Genomic DNA, 26,867 nt, shown 5'->3' with positions numbered 1-26,867 from the left:
CAATATCACTTCTTCGTTAGTTTTCTTCTGCATTGCCTTGTGTGTGTAACAAGTTTGGACGATAAATCTTAGCAAGTAAAAAAATTATGTCACTTTTATTTGTTATAGTCCTAAGCGGAAAACCCTTTATTTGCCATTTTACGGTTGCTTGTTAAGTTTTGCTCACCTTCCTACAGAAATGCAAGTCGCCGTTATCGTGGAACACAGCTCATCTGTGATAACGCTCTTCACTAAAGGGAATAAATCATTGCTGACCAACCAAGTACTTGGAAAGCACGGTTGATGTTGCTACGAATTGTAACTTTCCGTCATGTTTAAATATAATGCTGTAACACTGGTAGATCATTTTTCAGATCTCAAGCCCATCTTAACGAACAGAGATCACTTATGTATGGACAACCACGAGAAAATGCTGCGCAATTAGAAGTGAACTAGTATTATATGATATAACTCGTAGCATAATTAATTTTTAAAAAGAGTTTTGTTTCGATCTCTGAAATTCTGATAGATAGAAAATGAGATGGAAATATTGGGGATGACTACGATCGCCCATATCTGTTGTGTTGCTACTTTGTGTCATTTACGTGATTCGTAACTACCTATTGCGCCGTGCATTGTTGATCAGGTAACATACCTATTAATACATGTTCTCATAACATTAAATGGAACATGCACGAAAGTAGTCTTTTGTAATGTGCCATGATAATGATATAAATTTGAAGCATTTCTGGTTTGTATTTAAAGACTTAAGGAACAAAACTATGAAAGCTCTATACGTAAGTAGAAAATTTAAAATTTCTTTACTTTGATATTTTCCTGATTTCGGTATTGATATGCATTATTGAACATTTCTCATAGGCCTTTAATAGTTTCAGATTTGATATATTGCTTGGATGTTTATAGCCTATTTAGTTTAAATATTCGATGTAAATTTAAACCTCTAAATTATAGCTGTTACCATAAGCTGGCATCTGAAAACACTACTTAACATTCAGAGTCTATATTCTAAGAGGAGATTTGTTATAATTATTGTTTGCTTCTATTTAATCTTCATAACAAATTGTTGTTCTCTTTTGAAACGGATTCCTCTAATTTAAAATATTGAAAACTATCCTTTTTACCAAGGATTTGTAAACCACTCCGAAATCGCCCCGGTGTTACAATGTACCGTCGTGTGACGTGCCTGCTGCAAACTCCTTTATCAGTACCAAAGTTGGGTTTACCTAATATGAACTGAGATTTTTTTCATATGCAACTCTATCCATTACGACTCTGGAACTCACTAAAGGAATAATTAACACTTCTGACCAGAGTATAACACTTATTTATTAAAACTAAAATACAGTGTAACTGTTTCGACAATTTAACGTTATCTTCATCAGACACTAACTGAAAGAGACACCTTCAGAGCATAGAAATATATAGTAAAAGTGAAAGTCTCAAATTCATTGAGTGGTATGGGTAGCCATCTGAGTCTTTCTTTCTCTGGACCCATCTGTAGGCCACCTGCCCTGACTTAATTACCCTTCCATCTGTGTTTATCTTTCCCAAACATCTGTTGTTCATAATTGACCAATTGCCTTAAAAACTTTCTCATAGTTTTCCCTTAATGCCTATTAGATATAATTTAAAAGTAACAAAACTATACTAAATACAACTGATTATAAAATATAACAATATACATAAAAATAACAATATATAGAGCTATATATAATATTAAATTATAAGTATTAAACAATATATAATATTAAATAAATGAATATAAATTACATGTAAATCTGTCTAGTCTTGCTCTTTTTCTTCAATTTGTTTTAATAGTTTATCCAATAGTTCATGCATTAACAATCCACTTGTCTAGTTCATTAATTTTGTCACTTTTTCTTTCTTTATCCTTTTTGATTCCTTCCATTTTCTTATTATTGGTCTATTCTCCCTTTCTTCCCCTGTATATAGCATTTTTTTCTCTTAAGCTAACATTATCTCTATGTTGTTTCATTCATTTCTTAAGTTTTTCCTTGTTTCCCCAATGCATATCATATTACAATCCTTACACTTCACTTTATATACTATAACTTCATCTTCTTCCTTCGACTTCTTGCCTTAACCACGTCTAGAATTCTCCGTCCTCCTTTTCTGTACGTCTTTCTACCACCTCTTTCTAATAAGTTCTTTAGTACTTCTATCTTCTCTCCCATAGTTTCTATCTCTTGCCATTTGTTCCCCTCCTCTTCCTTTTTCTCTCTTCCCTTTGCCTTCCTTCTTTCTTCTTCTGTTCTGCTTTTCTTTAATTTTTCTTTGTTGTACTCGTTCTTCGCTAGTAGTCTGTGAAACTTCCCTTATGTCCTCTTCCTTTCTCTTTTATTCTCTCCACACTCCTTTCCTGAAGTTCCTTTGGGTGCTGTAATTCGCATAACTTCTTTCGTGACAGTAAACCCCTGCCGCACATTCTATCCTATACCATCTTGTTGTCAATAGTCCATCTTTTCTCTCTATAGTCATGTCCAGGAAGTTTATAATATTGTTCTTCTCCAATTCCATTTCCAGTTTTATTCCTTTCTCTTGACCTTCAATCTTCTTTACGAACTTTTCTAGTTGTCCCTATGTTCCTGTCCATACCCCCAAACAGTCATCTGCAAAACAATTAGGTTGTTTCCACCTTCTTCTATCACTTTCTGCTCCCATCTGTTCATCACCAGTTCTGACAACACCGGACTTGATTTTGAACCTATAATCAGTTCTTCCTTAATTTTGACTAGTTTGTTTCCTATTGTACAAAAACTATTGTCCCACATTACTCGCAAGACTTTCACTATTTTCTATTTCTTCCTATCTCTGAATTCTTTTAATTCCACCTCTTCTTCTATAACTTTCACTGCTTTTTTATTCTCAAAATAATTTGTTGTCATTAATTTATAACAGGTTCCTTTTAAGCACATTAGAAAGTTTCAGTACTGCACTTAGTTGGTACCAATTTTCACAACCATACTGATGTATTTCAGATAAAAACACCAATGAAACCATGATATAGATTTGGAAGGTGTACAGGGGCTAGAAAGGGAGAATAGACCAATAATAAGAAAATGGAAGGAAACACAAAGGATAAAGAAAGAAACTATAACAGATTTCAGATGATAAGCGGCATGGCCTTGAGTTGGCTTCACGCGGCGTCCAATTGGCTTTGAGCGGTGTTGACAATTCGCGACAAGCAGTCCGCACGCTGATTTCTCGCGCTACTGCGAATCTTGAGAATACCAGAGGCGGTTATTAGAAATATTGTATTAGCACATCAACTGCTCACTTTACGAAGTAGAGAAAAGAATTACGAACACATACGTGAAAACTACATCTTTTTATGTCAACTGGTTGTTATGATACACGCTTTTAAAGGTTTCCATATAAAACAATTAGTAAAACGAGCGATGAGTCCCGCGTCTAATATCCAGTGGATTTTTCTTCAATTTGGAAATAGAACTCAACTTTTATTACAGAATAATCATGGGTGTAACCAGCAGGTTGTTCTAGGGGAACATTACTTTCAGGGGGAGGAAAGCTTTTTACACATTTAAAAGAGAACAAATGATCTCTTTCAGAATATGAAAGCATTTTAACTCACCATACATACTATACACATGTTATATTTTCACGATGCTACCTTATCAAAAGACGGATGTTGACAGTCTGAGTTGAAAACCGGATTGTAGATGAATCAATAACCTATTCATAAGAAAACAAATGCTGTTTATAGCAGTCTGTTTATCTGACTTTGTATTTATATGGGTTAAAATAGTAAAGGAAAAAAAATTCGAAAAAATATCAACTCAGATATTATTATGCAATAATCTAATAGAGAGTTCATACGGTGTGCTCTCAGTTAGGGAAATGAGAATATAAAGCATATGGTTAATTTTAGTTGTTTTAATTAGGTACAGAAACCGCATTGATGATGTTTGATTTTTTTAAAAAAAATTTCATATTTTATTATAAACGTCCCTCATTTGCATTAACTATTAAATAAGTTTATTAAACACATACCACGAACCTCATTTTGGAGTTGGAAATAGTTTGGAAAGACAGGGCCCCCTTTTCCCCCGTGGCTACACGCCTTTGGAATCTGATTCATTTATATATATATAATATGCCTAACATCGTAAGAACAAAGTATGGGAAGTTCGTAATATTGTTTTGAAATTTACTTCGGGATAAATTTTTCCTTACTCGACAGAAAAAACGCAGTATGTTTTTTTTTCTTTCTTCACGTTTCACTACCTTACATATATGCGACCACTTATTCCCTCTTTCCTCCTCCAGCAGGGATTCAAAAGCACCAGGTGTCTGAATGGTCTCGTAAATTATCGTAACCCAAAACAAACTCGATCATTAAGGAATCAGACGGATTGTTTTTGTGTGACTTAGACCAAGCCCAAGAAAGTTATTTGTTATGAAAACTGAGAAGGAAACAAAGGTGTTAGTTGTGTTGGAACGTAAGTTCTCTTCTAGCATAAACAGAATTCATCAGTGTCTGGGTTACTTTCTTTCGTTGTAGTTCGTTTCTTCTCCAAAATTATAGTTGACAATGTCTTTAAGCAAACCGAGTACAAGTGCTGAGCCTTCTTAAAAAATAAATAAATAAATAAATAAATAAAAATAAAAAATAAAGTGCTACGAAATCAGTCTCGAAGAATTATTTTTTGTGTTTACATTTTTTTTTAGCCCATGATAATAAATTTACAAGACTCAGATTCAGACAATGACGAAATATTAACTGAATAGTGAAAGTAGTGTTGAAGACGAGTGTTTAGCATATCCACTGGAAAAGTTAATAGGTAAGTAATTTAATTGCTATATATACTTCTAGGATGCACAGTCAAAATTCTTGAGTTTGCTGGAATAGTATATTTACATTGCTAATAATGTTGCAAATGTATGTGTCATAACCTCAACTGGAGGAAGAGCGAGAAGGGAAAGGGGAGTCCATGATCCGGCAACACCGCGCGGAATATCGCGCACCATTGGCTATTGCCCGTGATGCTTTACATCTGAAATACACAGTAATGAACTAGACAAGTGGATTGTTAATACATGAACTATTGGATAAATTATTAAAACAAACCGAACAAAAAGAGCAAGACTAGACAGATTTACATGTAATTTATATCCATTTATTTAATATTATATATTGTTTAATACTTATAATTTAATATTATATATATAGTTTTATATATTGTTATATTTTATAATCAGTTGTATTTAGTATAGTTTTGTTACTTTTAAATTATATCTAATAGGCATTAAGGGAAAACTATGAGAAAGTTTTTAAGGCAATTGGTCAATTATGAACAACAGATGTTTGGGAAAGATAAACACAGATGGAAGGGTAATTAAGTCAGGGCAGGTGGCCTACAGATGGGTCCAGAGAAAGAAAGACTCAGATGGCTACCCATACCACTCAATGAATTTGAGACTTTCACTTTTACTATATATTTCTATGCTCTGAAGGTTATCTCTTTCAGTTAGTGCCTGATGAAGATAACGTTAAATTGTCGAAACAGTTACACTGTATTTTAGTTTTAATAAATAAGTATTATACTTTGGTTAGAAGTGTTAATTACTCCTTGAGATTTTTTTCTTTCGTATTCATTAGCATACGTTCTCTGTAGCTTTATGTTTATGATACTGTAATACGTATTTCTACGATTTCTAATTTTCTTTCTTGTTCTCCGTTTTCGTGTTCTGGTTATTAAAACTTTCAAGCTCAGACTTATCAATTAGAGCTAGGTACAATACTTAATATAGAGTCACATTTATTTGAGTTTTTAGTGTCATTTTGCCTACCATTTTCGCTACTTTATTCTACCACATCTTCGATTTTTAATGATATATATATTCTGAGTTGAATCAACGACTTTAGGATATTCCGTCTCACACAGATTTGACGCTAAAATGGAATTTCAATCTTCAACTACTGGATCAACATAAAAATTTACGTTTGAAAACATTCAAATACAAATATAACAAACATATTCAAACACTTTTTTAAAAAAATAATATACATGCAAACAAAAAGTCGAATCTTAACTAATAGTGTGTCTTGTAATTTTCCCATAATCAATATAGACTACTTATGGGTTATTTTTGGGGGTGTATGTGGAAATTATACAGTTGCCTAAATTGGTTGATCAATAATAAATATACAGTAGATACTGGTGCGCAAAATTTTATTGGTTGGTTTGGAATCTAGCGTCCTGTTCAGCATCAAGGCTACATGACACATTTACTTACAGCCTAATATGGGATCCAAATCATATGAGCTCCCCTCACGAAACAATATTTTCGTTCAACCATCCAACGAAATTTAATTCACAAATACAAATCATTTCTTTTATAGAATAAAAACAAAGGCTAGAGAACATAAGTTAGTTTGCTAGGCACTGTATTATTATTATTATTATTATTATTATTATTATTATTATTATTATTATTATTATTATTATTATTATTATTATAAAGGTAACCAAGAAAGTTATGTTGCTTTTTCACCCACTACCTTCAAAAATCGATATGTCAACTAAGACGTACCTGAAGTTCAAAAATAGTCCCCATTAGCATCGATGACCTTCTACCAACGTTCTGGAAGGCCATGGATTCCATCGCTGTAGAACTCTGTGGGCCGTGAAGCGAAGAAAGTAACAAGTGTATTTTGCACCTTTACTAAGGATTTGAACTGGCGTCCTCTAAGGTGATTGTCCAAGGATTGGAATAGGTGATAATCAGACGGTGCAATGTCCGGGAAGTATGGCGGATGCAATAGTGTTTCCCATCCCAGGCGTAGAATGGTGTCCCGGGTCATCCTAGTCACGTGGAGCTTAGCGTTCTACTGTAACGGGAGGACCCTTTTGCGATTCAGAAGTGTTGGCTCCAGAGTTTTGAGTTTTCTTGAACACTGCTCAACTGCTGACAGTACACAGTTCCATTGATGCTCTGACCAGCTGGTAGCAGTTCCCGATGCACGATGCCTCAAGCAGTCCACCAAACACACCCAGGAGGACCTTCTTCTGATGAAGTGCTGCTTCGGCTGTTTTGGGACCGGTTCATGGGATGCTAACCAAAGTATGAGCATTGTTCAATTTTATAAATACTTCATTTTATATTAGAAACATTCCTCATTTGCTGCAGGCAGGGGGTGGGTCCGGGAAGTCCTAACCTTCCTCCCCCTCCGGAAATCCCGACTTCTCTGTAAATTTTGTCTAATTTTAGCGGTGGTATTACAAACTTTAATACAATGTGTCCTCATATTGAATTTGGACACTCCCCTTTCCCTGAAACGAATCTCTGCTTAAGATCCTGGCTATAAATATTAAACAAGTTCAATAAACATATAACAAACGAACCCCATTTGAATGGATGTGATTTGGAGGGCCAGCTCCCCATTCCTCTTCCCGGCTACCCCTGTATATATCGCTATTGCAAATTTCTTGTGGACGCCATTTTTTAAAATGTTAACTTTACCAAATAAAACTATCGTCCCTTTGAGTTGTGGAAGTTTATTCTCTCTTTTTTTTCTATCTAAGTATAGTCGTACACTTTTTGCTTTTTCTCACACTAATGAACATTGGGCTTAGACTGTTGATGGCTGGGAAGTTTTGTGAATCAAAGTTCCTGCAAAAATGTTTTCATTACGCAAGAAATGAAACATGATTATGAGAACTACAATTTTAATTTGTCCTTTTTATTTAAACTTAAGTAATGAGCGTCGGCAAGGGATTTTCTTTTGACTTCTCAAGATTCTTCTACACTCCTGATCCGAGTTCAGTTGTTTTCGAGAAGTTGGAATTCTATTTCTGTAGACAGAATAAATGAGTGTCACTGAGGTTAGAAGAAATAAAGTGCATGTAAGGTGGATAGTGTTAAAAGTGGTTCTACTGTTTTTATATACAACAACAAAAAAATCCAGTAAAAAGAAATGAAACAACATAAATCTGAGAAAGTGGCACTAGATTCGAAGCAATTGTATATTTACTCAAGCAGGGCTACCAATATATGAAAAGTATGGTAAGGCGAAACGGGAATTCTCGTTTTGCCTTACGATAACAAATCATTGATTTTTGATTGACGTTTCCTGAGATAAGAATTATAAGGCAAAACGGGAAAAGGCGGACAGTGAAGACACGCTCCATTTGCATTCAACTCACGGTGTGAGGGCCGATTAAATACAGACCTCCACAAAAAGCGACAAAACTTTCTTGGTTACCTTCATTATTTTAAACTTTTTATACGACAACTATGTTATAAAATGAAAAAGGACTACTATTCACACGAGTATGAATATTGGTTAACTTTTTAGGGACTTGAATCTCTATCAGAAAGAAGGAAATTTATGGGTAAATACTTTATTCAAATGGTATGGTTAATAAATATAGTAACGATTACTGCTTGGAAAATATAGGAATAAGAGTGCCGAGTTATAGTGTAAGAAGTCAATCGACATTGGTAGCACTAAATTCAAAACACTAAATATTGAGAATAGTGGCATTGTCTTCAATATTCATAATATTCATTCTATACTACGCATTTTCTGGTCTGTTTTTAAATGATTGTATAATGGTCTTAACAATCGTTGTATTTTTGCCAATAAGCTGTTCACAGCACTAAAAATAAAGTTAATAATAATAATAATAATAATAATAATAATAATAATAATAATAATAATAATAATGATAATAATAATAATAATGCTTATCTGTTCAATCAATGGCCTGCCTTTTGTCAATCACATGCATAATGCTTTTATTCAAACTGTTGGTTACATCCAAATCAGAATACGCTTCAATTATTTTAAACATTTTAAAACACTCATAAATAGACTTAAAATGGTACAATTTTTTAGAATACTTTGTTTTAAGTTAGGTTTACATTACTATGCAAGACATGAAACTATTGGAGAACATATCTTAAACGTGAATCACGTGAACATAAAATAGAATTGCTTAATGCGAAATTTGTGGAAAAGGTACTCTATAACAACTGTTATTCAAGCTATATTTTAAAAAAGTTAAAAGTTCTAATATATAGTACAAACTGCAATATAGTTTTTCAACCAATCAAAAGAAAACGTGTTTTAATGTCAAGATTGTAAAATAATATAATTACTTACTGTATATTTTAAAACTATATTTTATTTATCTTGAGTTAGCAACGAATCTTAAAAATAGAAGCTAACTTTACTGTTTAAGTATTTTTTAATTCACTCATTTCATATTTAATTTAATTGGCATAACATTTTCTATCGTTTTCTGATTTTATTCTATTATATAGTTTGTGATTGAAGTATACGACCAAGTGATGTATTTTTGTTTCCAGCTGTTCTCAGCACGTTAATAAAAATTATTATTATTATTATTATTATTATTATTATTATTATTATTATTATTATTATTATTATTATTATTATTATTATTATTATTATTATTATTATTATTATTTTAGAAAGTTTGTACCCAATACGTATAGAGAGAAATAGTTTGATGTGTACTTACGTTTGTCCCAACAACATCCAGTAAATTGTGGGCACTCGGAATTGTGTAAACAGTTCGACCACTCGAAATTCTTTTCCACTTTATCTGGACATAACTGCAATCAAAACATAAATATAGCAGAAGTATATTCCTGTTATATTTATCTACATACACTGGAATTCCAAAGATATTCTACGAATATTCTAAGTGAAACGTAATGCTGTATTCGTTCGTTTGGTTGGTTTGAAGTTTCACTTCTTTCATTCAACGATGCAAGAAATCATTGTCAAGTCGATAAAGATAGAAACATCCACGGTAACAGGACTGTCAAGTAAATATATATATATATATATATAACTCTGTCGTCTTCTCTCGGAGTAGCAATAAGTTGGAAACGTTATAATTTTAAATTAGTTTCTCTGTTCCATGTCACAAAGAAATCGTAGTTTTTTTCTAAAGAAACAACAAAGTTTATGGGAAACTGAAGATACTCGCAGATGTGGCTTAGTCCTTCCTGAGCACCTTCTAACTACGGACCTGCGTGAACATATAGAGCTTAACCCCTTAACGCCGGAATTACTTCAAGTAGTTTGAAAAAAATATATTCAGTTAGGTATTCTACATTGATTAGGATTACTAAAAATGAATCAATTGATAAATGTGCGGAATTTTTTTTTACTATATACTTTCGGTATGTTACGAATTCGACTCCTCATCCATCAATCCTTCTAATTCTCCCACAATCAATGTACGAAATTATTGGCGAGGGAAGCAACAACATACATAAGTATAAGAAAATGGTGACATAAGGATTTGTAAGGGAAAAACTTGACCCTTCCTAGGGCTTTTCACCTTCCTCTCTCTCGATGAAATTTTAAAACTTTTTTGCAGCATAGACGTGCAGTACACGCTATTACTATGTGAATATTATTGTATTTATCACGTATACAAAAATCATAGGTGATATTTATCAGCACCATCTAAAAATGTTAGTCATTACTGCAGAAGGTTGCGAAAAAGCGTCTTACCACATTACTATAATATTTCGAGAAACGTTTCGTCCAAAATGGACAATATTACATCCCAGTAACCGTTGAATATTGATAAGTGTTAGACAAGTTTTTATATTACAAGTAGTAGTATAGCAAAAGAAGAAAACATCAAAAAATACAAAAACTCGTTGTTCTGCTGCCGCCAAAATCCCCCACTCACAGAAGTGCACAAAATCGTCAATAGTTGGTATACTCAGCAACGATGAGTTTACCGGTACGTCGCGTATTTGATACAATCGGCATCTGCTGCCACCGTCACATATCGGCTCATAGAAGCACGCATAAGTCAGACAGACGTCTAAAAGGGGTTAACATAGGACTTAAACTTCATGAACTCCTGCTGGGAATCCAACCCGGGTTTCTGACACCGAAGGAGCGTGCGATAATCATATAACCATGAGGTAGGTTTAAGTGAAAACTTGAATTTAGTGAAGTATGATTAGTTAAAGGAAATGAACGTATGGAATTAGAGAATACGAGAAGCAGAGAATCACGAGTAAAAAGACAACATTTTGTCCACCACAAACTTACGTTTCTCGGAATAAAACTAGGATTTTTTTGTACCAGAGGTGTGTTACCATGACTGCTAATAACCCTACTGTAGGCACGAAATACTCTATCGTTATTTCTATTTGGCTTTCCGCCGTATTTCGGATAACTTTCAACAAAATGTTCATATTATAATAGAAAGTTAGGCTTTCGACAGTACAGTATACCTAGATACAAGGCAGTACGGATTAACGCTTATGTATCTATATCTTGATATACTATATTATATTATACAGTGTGCCCAAAAGTAGGTATACACCCCTGTATCGATCAAGCATAACATTCTAGCTTATAGTTTATTTGCTTCGGCTGTTCCGAGCTTAAGATATAAGTAAAAGGGCACAAAGAACAAACAATAAAGAAACTAACTCTACCTAATGGATAAGAATAAGAAATATATAAAAAGCAATGAGTTGATCAGTAAGGACTGTATACCTACTTTTGGGCCACCCTGTACAGTATTATACCTGATATACTATGTTATACTATACTATATTATATTATACTATATACTATAATATATTCTATATCTTGATATAACGTCTGATGTATTACATATGAAGAGTATGTTGGAGAAGAATAGGAATCCACATCGAGTATAGATATTAAGCAAATGGAACAGTTATTGTCACCAACTTTGCGACCTCTAATACTGTCCATTATTGCATCCTAATTACTCTATGTTATTATGGAATACCTGAACAAAATTTCTTTAAATTCTCTCTCTCGTTATACGTTGTGTTTTGAATAATTTCAGGGGACGCGATGGCTCAGTGGTAGAGCGTTCACCTCCGGTGCTTGGGGTCACTCGCGTCGTGTGGACTTTGTGGTGGACAAACACCGTGCTCATGGGTTTTCTCGGGGTTCTCTCGTTTCCTCCCACTTTCTTCATTCCACCATTTCATTCATTTCTCATAGTCACCGTCTTCTTTAGCCTAACCGGCATAATCATGGGACGTAAAACTAAAAGATTTCACTTCATTTCATTTTTGAATGATTTCAGTGTCAAATCAGTCATGAAATAATCTTCAAAAGGAAAAATGTATTAAAATATCATAATTACATAAATTCTTAGCTAGTCTAAAGCAAATAACTTCATTATAACAATAATTGTCTTTAATTATGAATGCGGTGTTGATTATTGAGCTCATGTTTAGTTGGTCCGATGAAATGTCTGCCCCAACAGCATCATTTCCAAAGACCATAAAAATGAAAACTACTACACTGCTTAATCAAAAGATACTAGCCGTCTGCAACCATCTGCTTTTCCCATGGCTTAGCGAACGATTGGATTCCCTGGTAATCTGTGGGACAGACATCAGGAGAATACGGAGGATGATGCAGAGTTTCATATGGTGATTCTTGTTGGTCAGTGCCTAACTCGTCTGCAATAGCACGAACATTTTTCCGTGGGTCAGTTTCCACAGTGTTCCTGTGAAGCTCACCTGAACATATTGGTCGGTGCCCACAGTAGAGGTCTGCATGGTCCCGGATCGAGCCCGCGGGCAGGACTGGGGCCTACAAAGCATATATCACTTCGGGCCAGGGCCGGGTTCGGGCTGTAAATTTTTAAATATAGAACCATATTTCTCGGGCCTTTTTGGACCTAACTTTCGGACCTAAATATACTATACAACGATATTTACTGGACTGTTGTTTCTGGAGAAATTTAAAAGCACAACTGAAATTAAACTTTTAACTGCTGTAAATAAAATAAAAATACAATTTTGCGTTAATTATTAAGTTTCTGTAATTCGGGCTTATTTGATTACCACACGAGCACGGGCCTAATTGCTAAAGTATATTTCGAACGCGGGCCGGGCCTCACATTATAAATTCACGGGCTGGACCGGGCCTGGGCTAAAAATTTCGTTCCGTGCAGACCTCTAACCCAAGGGCCTCGTTTTGCGATGTCGTGTCACAAGAACAAAATGTGACAAAACAAAGGCAACTGATGCGTTCATTCATTCGCATTCCTGGTCCAGATCCACAGTAAATGTTTTTTTGTGGCTTGCTATGCAGAGTGTTCCAATTTGAATTCGTAAAAAAAAATCCTGCTTCTAAATGAGGCACTTTTATACGAAACGTTCAAAAACGCACTATCTCCTGACTGTCTGGGTACACCAGTGTGTTTGATGGACGTGTACTGAGTTTGCGACGTTAAACGCGTGACTATAGTTCATCCCTGTGTTGTGTTGCTGAAGTGGGTTTCTCACCAGACGTCTAAATGGACATTTCATTTGCACTAACTTAACACTAATTTATGATCACAATCTGATCTACACACCTTATTTCGTCTTAATTTATCGAATACTTACATTTGTACAATCTGCTTTACATATTCCTAAGTCTTCACACCACGTTTCGCTAGCACCACACGCCGGAGGACATGATGATCCCGAAGGAATACACTCGTCTTTTGTCTCACAATACACCTACATGATATAAGGTACACAATATTAATAAAGCTTTCGTGTATGAAATTTTAGTAACTTCAAGGAAAATATTTCTGAATTTGTAGAGTACAGTACAGTTTTTGTATTGTAATTATTCAAACAAATAATGCAAATAAAATAATATTAACAGTATATAGCAGTGTAGCTGAGATCAGAGCCGCTCCTAAGGGGGTGCAACTCTGACAAATATTGGGGAAACCAGGAAAATTATCTTTTTAGAAAGTCTTCTTCATTCAGTTGTGATGGTTTCAATTTTGGACTAAAAAAAGCTTTTATGGCTCTCACAGAGATTATGTCTGGAGGGCCCATAAGTCTATGGGGAGAGATATTATTCTCATGACACGTGTCTGGCAAGATGTACGAATAATACGCAGTGAACCCAGGAACACTGTCGAACATAATCGTTTTGGTAGTCCGGTATTCTTGTGTGCGGAAGCATAATATTGCACAGACGTACGATCTCCAAATTTGTGAACGTGGTACACTTACCGGTCAACATCTTATGACACTGTACTCCTTCTCGATGTCCGTCTTTTCAGAGCTTCAGTCGGTTCTACTTCTTTATGGGTGACTGATAACGGGTAACCATATTCAAGAGTGTAGGTGGCAGAGTTCTTGGAACGAGAGAATATCCATTGAATGGGCTGACTACTTGTTTTCCAAGAGGATCATTCTGCCATGCTGTATCACTGAAACAAACTCCAAGAAATCAACAGCGAAGGTGCGTTCATTCGCCATTACAACCTTACATGCAAAGATAAAGTTTCTTGTAACTTGCTGTGCAGGATATCTCAGTTTGAACTCTTAAAGAAAAGTCGCTCGAAATCGTGCGTTCTCCATGCTTCATTTGTAATATGCCATTACAGTCTAATGAGATTATGTTTTTAATAGGAGGGTGCCCGAAATTTTTTGCACCGACTGTACTTGACGTTCAACAAAAAATTTCTGGCTGTTCATATAATTCATAATATTGTTCGTTATTCTATTTCAAATTAACATGGAAAACTGTAAAAAATTCATTACGGATTACAGTTTTGGGAATCAATATCTTTATTTATATATTAAATTAGTTATAAGTCTTGTATATGGATATGTAAATGGATTATTACAATTCTTACGGTGTCAGTGCTATCTGAAAATATAGATCCACTATTGGACGGAACTTTCAGATTAAATAACCAATCTAAAATTTTTTCAGGACCACCCTTCACCTCTCTTTTAGATACCTAGGTCCCTCTAAAAACTAGTTTAATCCAGATTTTACCAAATTTTATTCGTTTCAAAGCCCCACCGCCAAAATGCTTAGTTTTGATTGGAGGATAAACCCACGCTATGATATTAGGGCGCGATTATTCCCATTCCTTGCAAGAATTTCACTGAAGACGCCGGACTAAGATCTTCCAGCGCAGAAAGGTAAAAAGGAGCTAGAAAAGCTGCAGTAAAAGGTAAAACTAATATAATAGTTGAATAACTACCAAGCAGGAAGCTAAGGAGCCATAAATTTGCTAGATTTTCATAGTAAAAACCGGACTGAAGAACTAAAATAGGAAGCATAACTCGGTAACGCCATGTTGTGCAGATATAGATAGTGGTGGACAGGTTCTGTGAAGTGCATCAGTTTGCGAGTTGTTCTTAGAGATCCACAAACAGTTTCGGAAGAGTAGTGTTTCTCCCTTAAAATATTTTTATCCTTACATTTATTTCTTTTCGAGTTACGTAAGGCCTGCCTCACTGCCGTTTGTTTTCGTCTATGTAGTGGATGTGATTTCTTTTGTATTCATTCATTAGTAACATGGCGGTATTTAATTTCGTTGTAGTTAAGATAGGTAGAATAATGCACGTGTAAATTTACAGTAAGGGCTCCTATCTGACTCCCAAATTGGGAGTACGGCTTCCAGCGGGATGAGTTGAACATGTAGTTTGTTCCGGGTTCCTGCCCCTTCAGGGCAGGGGTCCTATTGTTAGTCGACACTTTGATACGTCCCCTCGGGGCATTGATTAAACAATACGTAATTTCTTAACACAGAATGTGATTCAGTGAATACAGGGCCAGTTGGCCCTGTTCCTTTCTTTCCCTTTCCTTTCGTAACCTTGCATAGAGCCGATTTAAAATGGTAAAATCTGAATGTTTTCTGTGTATATTTATTAGTATAACATGTACTAATGTAGTGTGTAGTATGGATGTGGCATGTATGTGTATATTTGTAATGTAGTATCAGTGGTAGTGGTAGTTAAGCGATGAAAGAGTGTGTGAGATAATTAAATATGGACAGTGTAGTATTTACTATGCGATAAATTGTTTATTATTCCGTCATTAAGTGAACTCATACACCATATTTAAAAGTGAACGTAATGTAGTACAATAATTCCGTGTACAAGGTCACATTCAGTTGTTCAAGGGTTGATTATATCGTCGCTAGCCTCTAGTGTCAAAAGTCAGTACTAACCGTCATTCTTATGTCGAGGTGCTTAGTGATTTAGTTTCCGTGAAATTGACCTTTCTTTTTGAAATAAAACCTAGAAGGTATAATTCACAACCTATATGGATGTACAGTTAGGTCAAGTGACCCAAAATTAATATATCCTGAAAATTTCAACATTCTGCTTAGTCTAGAAATCGAAATATGTAAGTAAATAAACAATACGTAATTTTTAAACAGAAGTCGGGCGATATGATGCTAGTTCTTCGCTTTGAAATTATATTAAATGTTCATTTTTTTTGTGGCTGCAGAATAATTTCATTGTTGTTGCAGAATTTCATAAACATTAAATATTATCGCAGATAATTCTATTTTCAGTGAACATACGTAGGATTTTTTTTTCGTTCTTAATAAAGCTACCAGGTATTACATAGTATTGTGTGTGTGGTAAAAGAGTCTTGGGTTCGAGTGAGGTTGTCGTGCGGTGATCGGAATGGGAAATGTTTGTAGTGACTATAGATTTTAAAGTGTTATGATGAAATGTGTATATAGGCTGGGCGTAGATAGAGGAGACAGGGTGTTTGTGGAATATAGCGACGTAGTAAATGAAAAAGATGATGACATGAATATTATATGAATATTAATACGAATATGAATATGAAGTATATGAATATTGTAGTAAATGAATATAGAAGATAGGACACCCATATAGTTAAATGTATAGTAGCCCAGTGAATACTTCGCCGCATGTTGATATATAAATATTGAATAGATACGTGTAGCTACAAACATCTCAGGTTCTGACCCCTGCACCATAATATCACGCGGACCGGAGGGCGATATATAGTCGGACTATGGTAATACTTTGTAGTTTTATGTGTTATAATATTAATCAACCATAGTAATACCATCTGATAGAATAGGTAGCATCATATAATCGCTGACTAGACATATTGAATAATAAATTATGAAAAGACAGTGGTAGTTATACAACGGGGCTGTAGTGAATTATATTTTCTGGTTGGTTTTAAAATGGAATATCCTGCTCCGTGAGATTTTTTTTTCTTCACGTCACCTACTCGGGCTAGCTTACAATGTTCATGGAGGCGACGGCTCTGACAGGGTTACAGAATCAAAACAATTAATTATTGAAATTTATTATCGCGTACCCGGATGTCGACCCCTAGTCCCTTTAAGTATTTTCATTTCTTTTCTTAGTTTAATTAGACGAGGGAAATTAACGACATCCCAGACTGTGGCGTGTCTGCGCAGGGTAGCTATCGGTGAAGTTTGGCAATGGAAATCACCGATCCAAAATTCAGTTTATTTATTTTTTTTTATTTTGGCAAATCACTAATTAGGGATATCGCCGCTATTACTCTAGTTTCATTACTGTCCTAGAACCTCCTTAGTTCTTCTGAGGGGTCGAATATTTTTTTTCTTAGAGATTTCAAAATTGGGGACGCAGTTACCTGGTCCCTTCCCCCTCTCCTTTTATCCTGCTGGTCTGGGCCGGATACGGGGATCGGATTTTAATCTTACAAGCAAATTCTTGTGGGATTGGGATCTGATGGACACAGAACTTGCATCCTTGGCAGCAGGGACTCCCTCCTAGTTTACGTATTTAAGTAAACCACCCTCTTTCGGCATATGTGAATATTTTTGGCTATGAGTTGTTATATATTTAAATTCGATCACTCTTCTGTGTAGTGAGTAGTACTTTAATCTTTCTCCTTTCGTTGGCGCCGCTTTCTCTCTCTTGTCTCTTTCTTACTTCTTACTTCGAGATTTTTTTTTAAATTTCAACCTTCCCCCCCCCCCGATTTTGAACTTGTCGCTTACGATTTATTTACCGTACAACTCTGATCTGAAATTACCAGCTGAGACGTTGCAGGACACGATTCATGGATAAAGTAGATAATGATTGGGTCCTCCATCACATTTTGACCTATCGCCGAAATGAACAAAGACTTCATATTTGACGACACTTCAATTACGTTCTTTCACCGTCGTCCTCTTAAGTTATTTTTTAATCCGTTGGTCACTTTCCTTTCTGTTTTGGTTTTCGTTTACCTTGTAGTTGGTCTGGGCCCAGAAATTGTATTTTAGGTTATCTAGTTATATCTTTAGGAATGCTCTGTGTTACGTGCCTGCCTCACAAAGTTTTCTTTTTTTTATTATTATTTAAGCACGAATTGATTATATAAAGGTTAAAATTTATAGACGCGCGGTATCAGGTAAAAAATCGATTTTCTTTTTCATATGTAATGTCGAAAGTCATTTGTTTTCTTGGACAATGTTTGCAACCTTTTAAAAAATTATTGTTGGGGTGATTAATTTAAATGTGTGCGCATTTATAATAAATATATATATATAGAGAGAGAAATGAATACGTCGAAATGTATATGTAAGTAGTATGTGAATATGATTTTAAAGTAAAAGTATGATATTAAATGTATTATGAATATATGTAAGAGCGCTCGTGTCTGTCCCCCTAAACGTGTATTGGTTGCTATAGTTTACCAGTGAGTTTCCGACGAATTTAAGAATGTAGATTTTGTCAAGAATACCGCCGTGCACTCAAGTAATTTTCCTTTTCTTCTGAATCAATGTAAATGATAACCTCTGTAATTATGTAATGGCATGTATTGAAAAGTAACGGCAGGTCTAAACGTAACCCACATCATAACGAATATTATCCCTAAACAACTAACCTAAAATCATTGTGGAAAGTGCACCTTGAATCCTTCTCACCTGCATATGTATCCTGTGACTTGACCAGTTTTTTTTTTCCATCCTCCATTTGAACCATCATACTCCGTACACCTGTGGAAGATTGTTTTTCTTTTTTTTTTTTTAATCCGAACCATGTATACAGATATATAAAAGTGATCTAAAGGAAAGGTCTCGTGACGTGTCCCAGTGTTGGATAAATAACTTGAAATTATTCAATTAATAAGTTTGGAAATAGACCGTCTAAGAGGAGAAACATCCTCTGGTGTAAGTGATTTTCTCGAAATCCCTAGATGGGTATAAACGTAGCAGTGTGCGATTGCAGATATAAACTGTTAAGAGTTACAAACCAAATATAGTCGATGAATGGTTTTTGTAAACCACTAGATATATATATATATATATATATATATATATATATATATATATATATATATATATATATATATATATATATATATATATATATATAACACAAACTAAGTTAAATGGAGCGAAATGTTTTGGACACTACGACTAGTGCGTGATTTGTGATTTGAACACTCAAAATTATTAATATTTTATTGATCAATGTGAGGTAGAGACTCATATAAGTTCTAATACATCTAAAAGTTTTTTTTTCTCTCTTTTCTTTCCTCTTTGTCCATTTTTTTAAAAGTGAAATAAGTGTCTTTTTTGCGTATGTCGCAAATCATAATTTTGCTTTAGCATGCCTAAAATATGATACATGTAATTATATTTTTTCTTTTCTTTCCATTTGTCAATATGATTGAATATATAAAAATTTACTAAAATATAACACTATGTACTCTATTAATATATAACCAAGAACTTGTGCTTTTAATATTTTCTTCATAATTACTTGTTTTGTCTTTTCTTTTCACTATGAATGTAATAAACTATTTGTACCCTTGTAGCTAGTTGATTTTCCTTTAAACATATATACACTGTCCTGAGTGAGTAAGCGTGTGAATGCATGATAGATTTAATTTAGGTAATTTTAGTGATATCCTTTGTCATATTAACATCTGTAATATATGTGACATGTTTTAATAGATGTGTTAAGGTAAATAACCTAGGTCATGAAGGACCGCTACTAATGGTTTAAGTCGGCTCTAGGAGTGAAACAAAAATAGCAGGATGAGCCTAAATACGACATCTTTCTTCCAGGAAGTTGAAATTCTTATTGATACGATACATAAATTTATATTGAGTTTATAAGTCTGATTTTTTTTTTCTCTTGGCTAATTCATATGTGTGGTCGATCCTAGAGAACAGAGTTCAGATGCTGGATGGTTATCAATCACCGGTTGGAATAACAGTACAAAGAATGATTTCACCTTTCTCGTTTCCAGGTCTAGGTCTGGGCAATCCCACGGTCGTGGTGCCTGGAGCTAGGTCTGGGTGGTATGAGGGAACATGTGTCTATTCCGAAGCATTCCAAAATTGATTAGTCGTTAATAACATTTAGAATGATTCATCGTTCAACGACTTTCCCGATCTTTTACTATATTTCCGGAATTATCCAGTAATCTGTTTCTTATTAAAATATCCTATTTCTTTTCTTTCTTCTTTTCCTACCTCCTTCTTTTACCCTTCTACTTTCTTCTCTTTCTTTTCTATTTCTAAATGAAAGAAAACGGAGTCATGATTGAGAGTAGTCGCTATTGGCACGGTCAATAAGTTGTTTAGATGAGTTTTTCTTCGGGAGTCCGATATGGAATAATCAACAATAACAAGAAAGTTTATTGGAATTTACTTTATTGGAAAATAATCCGGATTTCAATCAGTAGGTGATGTTTCGTAATCGTCCTCGTTAAAGAGAATTAATTTTAGCGACTTCTCTCCAGTACATTGCACGTTATTTTTTTTTTCGTTTTTTTTTACGTTTTCTTTCAAATTGGCGACCGTTGACATAGGACAGTTACCATGGAAACAATTGTTTTCCCTGGTAACGGATCTGAAATTATTTATTAAACACTGTTTAGGATCGAGCACATATTGACTTGGCCACAAAAGGTGAATAATTAAAAAAGTCACAGTGAGATTAAATAATTATAGTCATTGGCTGTTCTGTTATCTTTGTCTCTCTCTGTAGAAAGGGGGAAATGAAGGAATTTGTCAAAGTGAAGTCTAAAATTTGAAAATGCTGGAAGTTGACCCAAGGAGGGAATTAGATAGGAGTCCCTTAATTTATGAACAGTGCCTGAATAATAAGTCTTGTTAGTCTATAAGTATATAATTGCATGTGTTTATATTGTGTCTTTTTTGTATGGAAGCTATGGCAACCAATAGAGAAGTTGTATCACACGAGAACGCGGAAGTCTCATGTACACAATGTACGTTAGAAGGTAATGAGAAAAGAGCTCGCGTCTCCCGTAGGCTAGTGAGGTGTCACGAGTGTGGGCTGAAATGGATTCATTTCAGTTGTATCAATTTAGAGGATACTGCTGAAAATGCAGAAAAGGTCCGGGCTGGTGAGATAGTTAAATACTGTAAAGAATGTGAGGGGAAGCTCCACCAGTCGCGTGAACCCATGAGTTTATCCTCTGAGAAAGAAAATGAACATCCCGATTCAGACGGTGAGCGAGGGTATAGTACCCCGAAGAACCGAGGCCAAATATCTCCAGTGGAGATATCTGACCTCGATGATGATGAAAGAAATGGGGATTCAATTGGTGATAAAACCAAAGCAGAGCAAAGGATGATTGTGTCATCTAATAATGACACTCTCCTCCTTTCATTACAACAAATGTTACAAAAAATAGATGAGAAAATAGATAAGAATAGCCGGGAAATGAATGAAAAAATGGATAAGAATAGCCGGGAGATGAGACGCGAAATAAATGAGAAAATAGATAATAATAGCCGGGAGATGAGACGCGAAATAAATGAGAAAATAGACACCTCGAACCGAGAAACCGAATCTCGATTCGAGGTACTAACCCTGCGATTGGGCGTTGATTAACCTAATGTGCCACCAATATGCAACAGGCGCTCCCTTAGCACGCAACGCTACTCTCAATATCTATTCCTTACGCTTCCCGTTCCTCAAAGAATGAATCCATTGATTGAGAACCCAATATAATCCAATTCATGAATAAAGAAGGGTATTACTGAATATATTAGTAACCAGAAATGTACTATCCTCAAAATTTATCTCTATTCTTCTTCTCCCTCCTTTACCTTCCACTATACTATCTCCGCGTTCCTCCCTGAGCGAAGACTTAATTGATTCCTTATCTTACCGTTCTCTCAAGGACTTCCTTCTCTTTCCTTTAACTTATTGAGAAGCTGGAAGTGTAAAGTGACTCGCTTATAAGTAAAATGTCTAGGGGATTTTTACTTAACTAATTCAAACTCTCGGATACGATTTTTTAATATAGAAATCATAGACACTTTTAAAATTTAACTATTTATTAACTAATTTAAAAGGTGTTAATTTATGAAATTCTAAGATAAAATCTAATTTCCTGACTAGAAGTCTTAATTGTTAATTGAATCTCTAGTTTGTCCATTCAGTGACTAATTAGGATGGGCCTGTGGAGTTACTAACTCGCGTTCTCTTACAAGCTGTTAATACACTCCTTAGTTAGTTTCTATCAGCACTGCTAATCATTTATAGAGTGCGTCACCTAATTCCCTGTCTTGGAACTCATCTTACCTGAATCCGTTCCACAGAGGAGACTAGCTAATAATTTAAGGTTAGGTATGGGTTAGGTTAAGGGTATTGTTGGATCCGTATATTGAATCCGGGAAAATTCTTTGATCAGGGAAATACTCTATCGGCTTCGTCTATATTTCAAGACTAGGCGTCAAAATTATATGGAGTCCAGACTATTGGACATCTCACCAACTATCACAAACCGAGTACCCACTGTGTACTCCACTGAACATCATTTTTGTCCAATTCCCTCTATCCTTCTCTTATCCCTCTCTAATTGGGAATCGAGAGAAAAAAGAAAAATTAACAAAATTAATTCCCTAGCTACAACCCATCTAAAACACTTCTCAATCCATCCCAACCTAAATCGAACAACAAAGTTTATAAATTTCAATATAACTGATTTACTAGAAACTAACTAAAACTAAATCCTTAACCTTGGTTACGACTTAGAACCAACCCTAAGACCACATTACTGAGTGGTTTCCTATCCACTGACTACCCTGGTTCTCAATATGAACCATCCTCTACTGCCACATAACTCTGGCAAAAATCAAAAAAGTTAAAGAGAATTCCGGATAAACTGGTCCTCATTTAGAACCTACCGAGCCACCTCATTCTGGGGCTGTCTTCAAAAAGTGAAGCCCTGTTACACAATTCCCGTCCGTATTTATAGCCGTTCGAAAAGACAAACTAAGGGGCAACTCGCGGGGTGCGGGGAACCAAAGGTTCCTCTTGAAAGAAGAAAAAAATATCGCTTCTACAGCCCCAGCGAGAAGTGTTTCCAACCTAAAGAAGAGTTATTAAAAAATACAAGAATTTACAAGTTAAATACACAGTTTACTAGATATAATATTACTAAACATATATATTGATTAATTATGTACACCTATAATTTAAGACCAGGCCTGGTATATTTAATAAATCTATTCCATATTAATTTAACAAGTTAAAATCTACATAGTATATATATATAAAAAATTTAAACCAGCAAGGTGCGCCTTGCATATAACCGCACCAAAAAAAAAGAAAGAAAGTAATTGTTATATACTCCTTCTCACTTGAATTCACACAATTTCAATTTTTTTTATTATATATTTATATCGATTCAAAGTTTATCGTCTCTGACTGTCTTACTCTCCCTTGAGCACTGAGAGAATAATTCGTTTTAATTTTTTCACAATCACTCAATCACAAATAATTTGAAGCAAAATTTTAATACACACTTCACAACAAAAAAAGAATTCTTTGTTTTAAATTGTTCAAAGTCTGGAGCAGTCTTATTTCCCCTTGAGCACTGGGAAAATAAATCTAGAGATAAACACACACAAAGAAAAAAAAACAAAAAGAAATTAACTTCCATAAGTTTGAAAAAGGAAATGTAAAATAAACACGAATCCATTTTCCGAAGTTTTTTCACAATCACTATGTATCTTCACTCACTTCACTCGCGATTTAATTTTACATACCTGTTCAGTCCATTTTGAGTCTTCTTTTGGCCTCCAACTTCCTCCTTGGTACCTCCGGTATGTCCAACCCTTTCCCCGGCGTCCTGGGAAGTCCAGAATTTTCTTCTAGTTGTTCACCATCAGTATCTATGATCAGGATGTCATCCTCAATTTCCCAAGAGTATCTACCAGTGGTTCCTTGGTTCATTTCCCGTGCTACTTCCGGTTTGGGTTCCTCATTACTTGGACCCTGAATAGATAAGTCCTTCATCGCCTGACAGACTCTCTTTGTTACTTGTGCATTATTTCCTTGAATTCGTCTTTTCTCTCTCCTTCTATTATTTCTATAAGAATCAACGTGAAATAATAGTTGTAATTTTGATTCGTCTTGAGGGTTTGGACGAACCCCACAATAAACGCTGCGAGTAGTTCTTGGAACCTTGAACATATTGCTTGTTTTCCTCTTAACTGATCCGACCTCTACGCTAAACTAAATACACTGGGTATCAATTGCTCTTCTCTGCGGAACAGACTAGACCTTCCACCCACCTTAATTTAAAACTTTCCTTCTAAAGGGTCTCTTATTTTTCTCTCCCCCTGTTCTCTGCTGGTTATTTGCTGAATGAACTCATATTTGAGCTCAGGGACGTGCTTCGCAAATTTCGGAGGGTCATGAACCTTCTTACACATGTCCGCATTTGTCCTCAATATCTTCCCAGTCCAGATATTTTTCGCTAGATACGAGTTTTCCGCCAATTTCTTTTCCAAAAGGAACGGACCATGGTATCTCGGTAACAAAGAGGCTGAAATTCTCTGGGATGGGTTGGATATTCTAACCGCCCTTACCCAAACCATCTCCCCTGGGATGGGTTGGATATTCTAACCGCCCTTACCCAAACCATCTCCCCCACTGAGAACGGGTTCCTCTTCCTTCCCTTGTCGTATTGTTTCTTATATTCCATGTGTTTCTTCTCCTGAAGAGACCTCGCCCTTTTATAAATCGTCTCGATTTCCGTTTGGAGCTTGGCGACATAATTGGAATACAACCCTTCTTCTTCTTCTTCTGTTTCTTCATCTCCTTCTTGGAATTTTTTCAAAAACGGATGCTCCTCCGGTCTTCCGAATTGAAGATGATATGCCGAATATCCCGTCATATTGCATCGTCTGGTGTTTAAGGCATATTCAATCATTTTCACCTTATCCGCCCAGTCTTCATGTCTCTTAGAATACATTCCAAGTAATTGTTTGACATGTTTTATGACGTTTTCGCTCTTATTAGCCTTTGCTCTGTAAGCGCTAATATAGCCATACTTGACCTTAAGGAATTCCATTGTTTCCTTCCACATTTTGCTTGTAAATATCCCATGATTATCACTCAGAATATAAGAGTAAAAACCGTATTCAAAGAAAAAACTGAGTAAACACTTAATCATGATATTTGTGGTTAATTTCCTGACAGGATAGAGTTTCACATATCTAGTGAACGAGTCTATCATAACCAAGCAAAATCTGTATCCTCCTGTTTTACTGGTCGCTATAGGGCCTAGGTTGTCAATGTAAAGTTTATTATTAGGCCGGCTGCATACTGTACTCTGCATTTCTCCTATTTTTGTGTTAAGGTTGACCTTAAACACACTACATGGAGTACATGCCCTCGTGAACATATATACATCCTTTCTCATGTTATGCCAGAAGTACTCCTTACGAAGCTTCCCATACGTCTCTTCGAAAGAAGGATGTCCTGATTCCGGAATGATGTGAGCGGCGTAGCATAAAGTGGCCTTCATGGACTCCGGGACCCATATCATATTTTCTTCCTTGTCTTGAATTCGAGTCCGACGCATCAGAATTCCCACTGAAGAAAAGAACGTTAATCTGTCAAAATTTCTTAATTTTGCCCTTTCCTTTTTTGGAATTCCTTTCCTTTTGCCCTTCTTGAATTCTATCAATTTCCTAAGAAATCTATCTTCTAACTGCCTTCGTAACCAAAACTCTGGGTTCCTCAGATTAGATATCTCTACATCTAGCCTTGTCTCTTCATCTTCCTTTTCTTTTGTTCCTTCCCAGAAAGGTAGGTTTGACAACAAGTTCTTTTTTTCTTCCTGACTTATGTTAAATTCCTTTGTTTCCGAGGTAAGGGAAGTTTCTCTTTTCAATTTCTTCATTTTTCTCTTTTCTTCCTTAATTCCCTTGGAACTAACAGTATCAATTAACATGAGGTCATGAGTGGGAAGCTCACTTAGCTCCACCAACCCATCTTTCCCCATATCAATCTTAATAAATCCAGTGTCCGGAGCATTTATTGGGAGAGCTTCTTCGGCCTCTCTTGAACCGATGAAGTCCTCACCCTCTGTATGATTCGAATCTATCCTACTTAATAGATCGACCGCTTGCTTCTTCCCTTGAATAAAATGAATAATCACCGGAAAACGTGATATTCTGGTAACCCAACGATGAATCATAGCTGGCAAGTCCTTAGCCTTCAACAGGTACATAATAGCCCTATGATCTGAGTATACATGAACTCTCTTTGTGTATGCTAGATACACTTCAAACTTTTCTAGGCTTGTAAGTATTGCAAGCAATTCAAGATAGCTGGAAGAATATTTCCTCTGGACGTTATTCAATTTCCTACTGCCATATGCAATGACCTTCATCTCCCCTACCTCGTTTTTCTGACAGAGTGCATAGCCCGAACTTATCGAGGATCCATCTATATATATGTGGAAATCATCGTGTAAATTTGGGACTAACAAGTCGGGATCCTCTGCCAAAACAGCCTTCAGTCTCTCCAGAGCCTTATTTTCTTCCTCCCCCCACTTAAATTTTACTCCCTTTTTTTAGAAGATTTGTGAGAGGTGCAATGATAGAAGACATGTCCCTAATTCTAAAACGGAAAAAATTTAAAAAACCTAAAAGTTTTTGAAGTCCCTTCACATTTTTAGGGGGTTGAAATTGATTTGCCATTCTTAGTTTCTCTTCGGTGCATCTCACGTACCCATTTGTAATACGGAACCCCAAAAATTCTATTTC

At 35.3% G+C, this 26,867-nt stretch overlaps 1 protein-coding gene across 1 annotated transcript in view; it reads right to left on the bottom strand.

Moving 5' to 3' along the window:
• The window catches only part of LOC145669808 (uncharacterized), a 330,876-nt gene that overhangs the window by 195,009 nt on the left and 109,000 nt on the right, over positions 1-26,867 (bottom strand). Inside the window, exons 5-6 of the mRNA XM_081738154.1 lie at positions 13,432-13,548; positions 9,534-9,627 (exon numbers count right to left, since the gene is read on the bottom strand). Coding sequence (XP_081594280.1) covers positions 9,534-9,627; positions 13,432-13,548 — 211 coding nt within the window. The remainder of the gene's footprint in view (positions 1-9,533; positions 9,628-13,431; positions 13,549-26,867) is intronic.

The sequence above is a fragment of the Thermobia domestica genome, chromosome 2, assembly GCF_964235325.1.
Source record: "Thermobia domestica chromosome 2, izTheDome1.hap1.1, whole genome shotgun sequence".
Classification (NCBI taxonomy): Eukaryota; Metazoa; Arthropoda; class Insecta; order Zygentoma; family Lepismatidae; genus Thermobia; species Thermobia domestica.
Note: the sequence above shows the minus strand (reverse complement) of the source record. Positions and strands in the feature narration are given on the sequence as shown.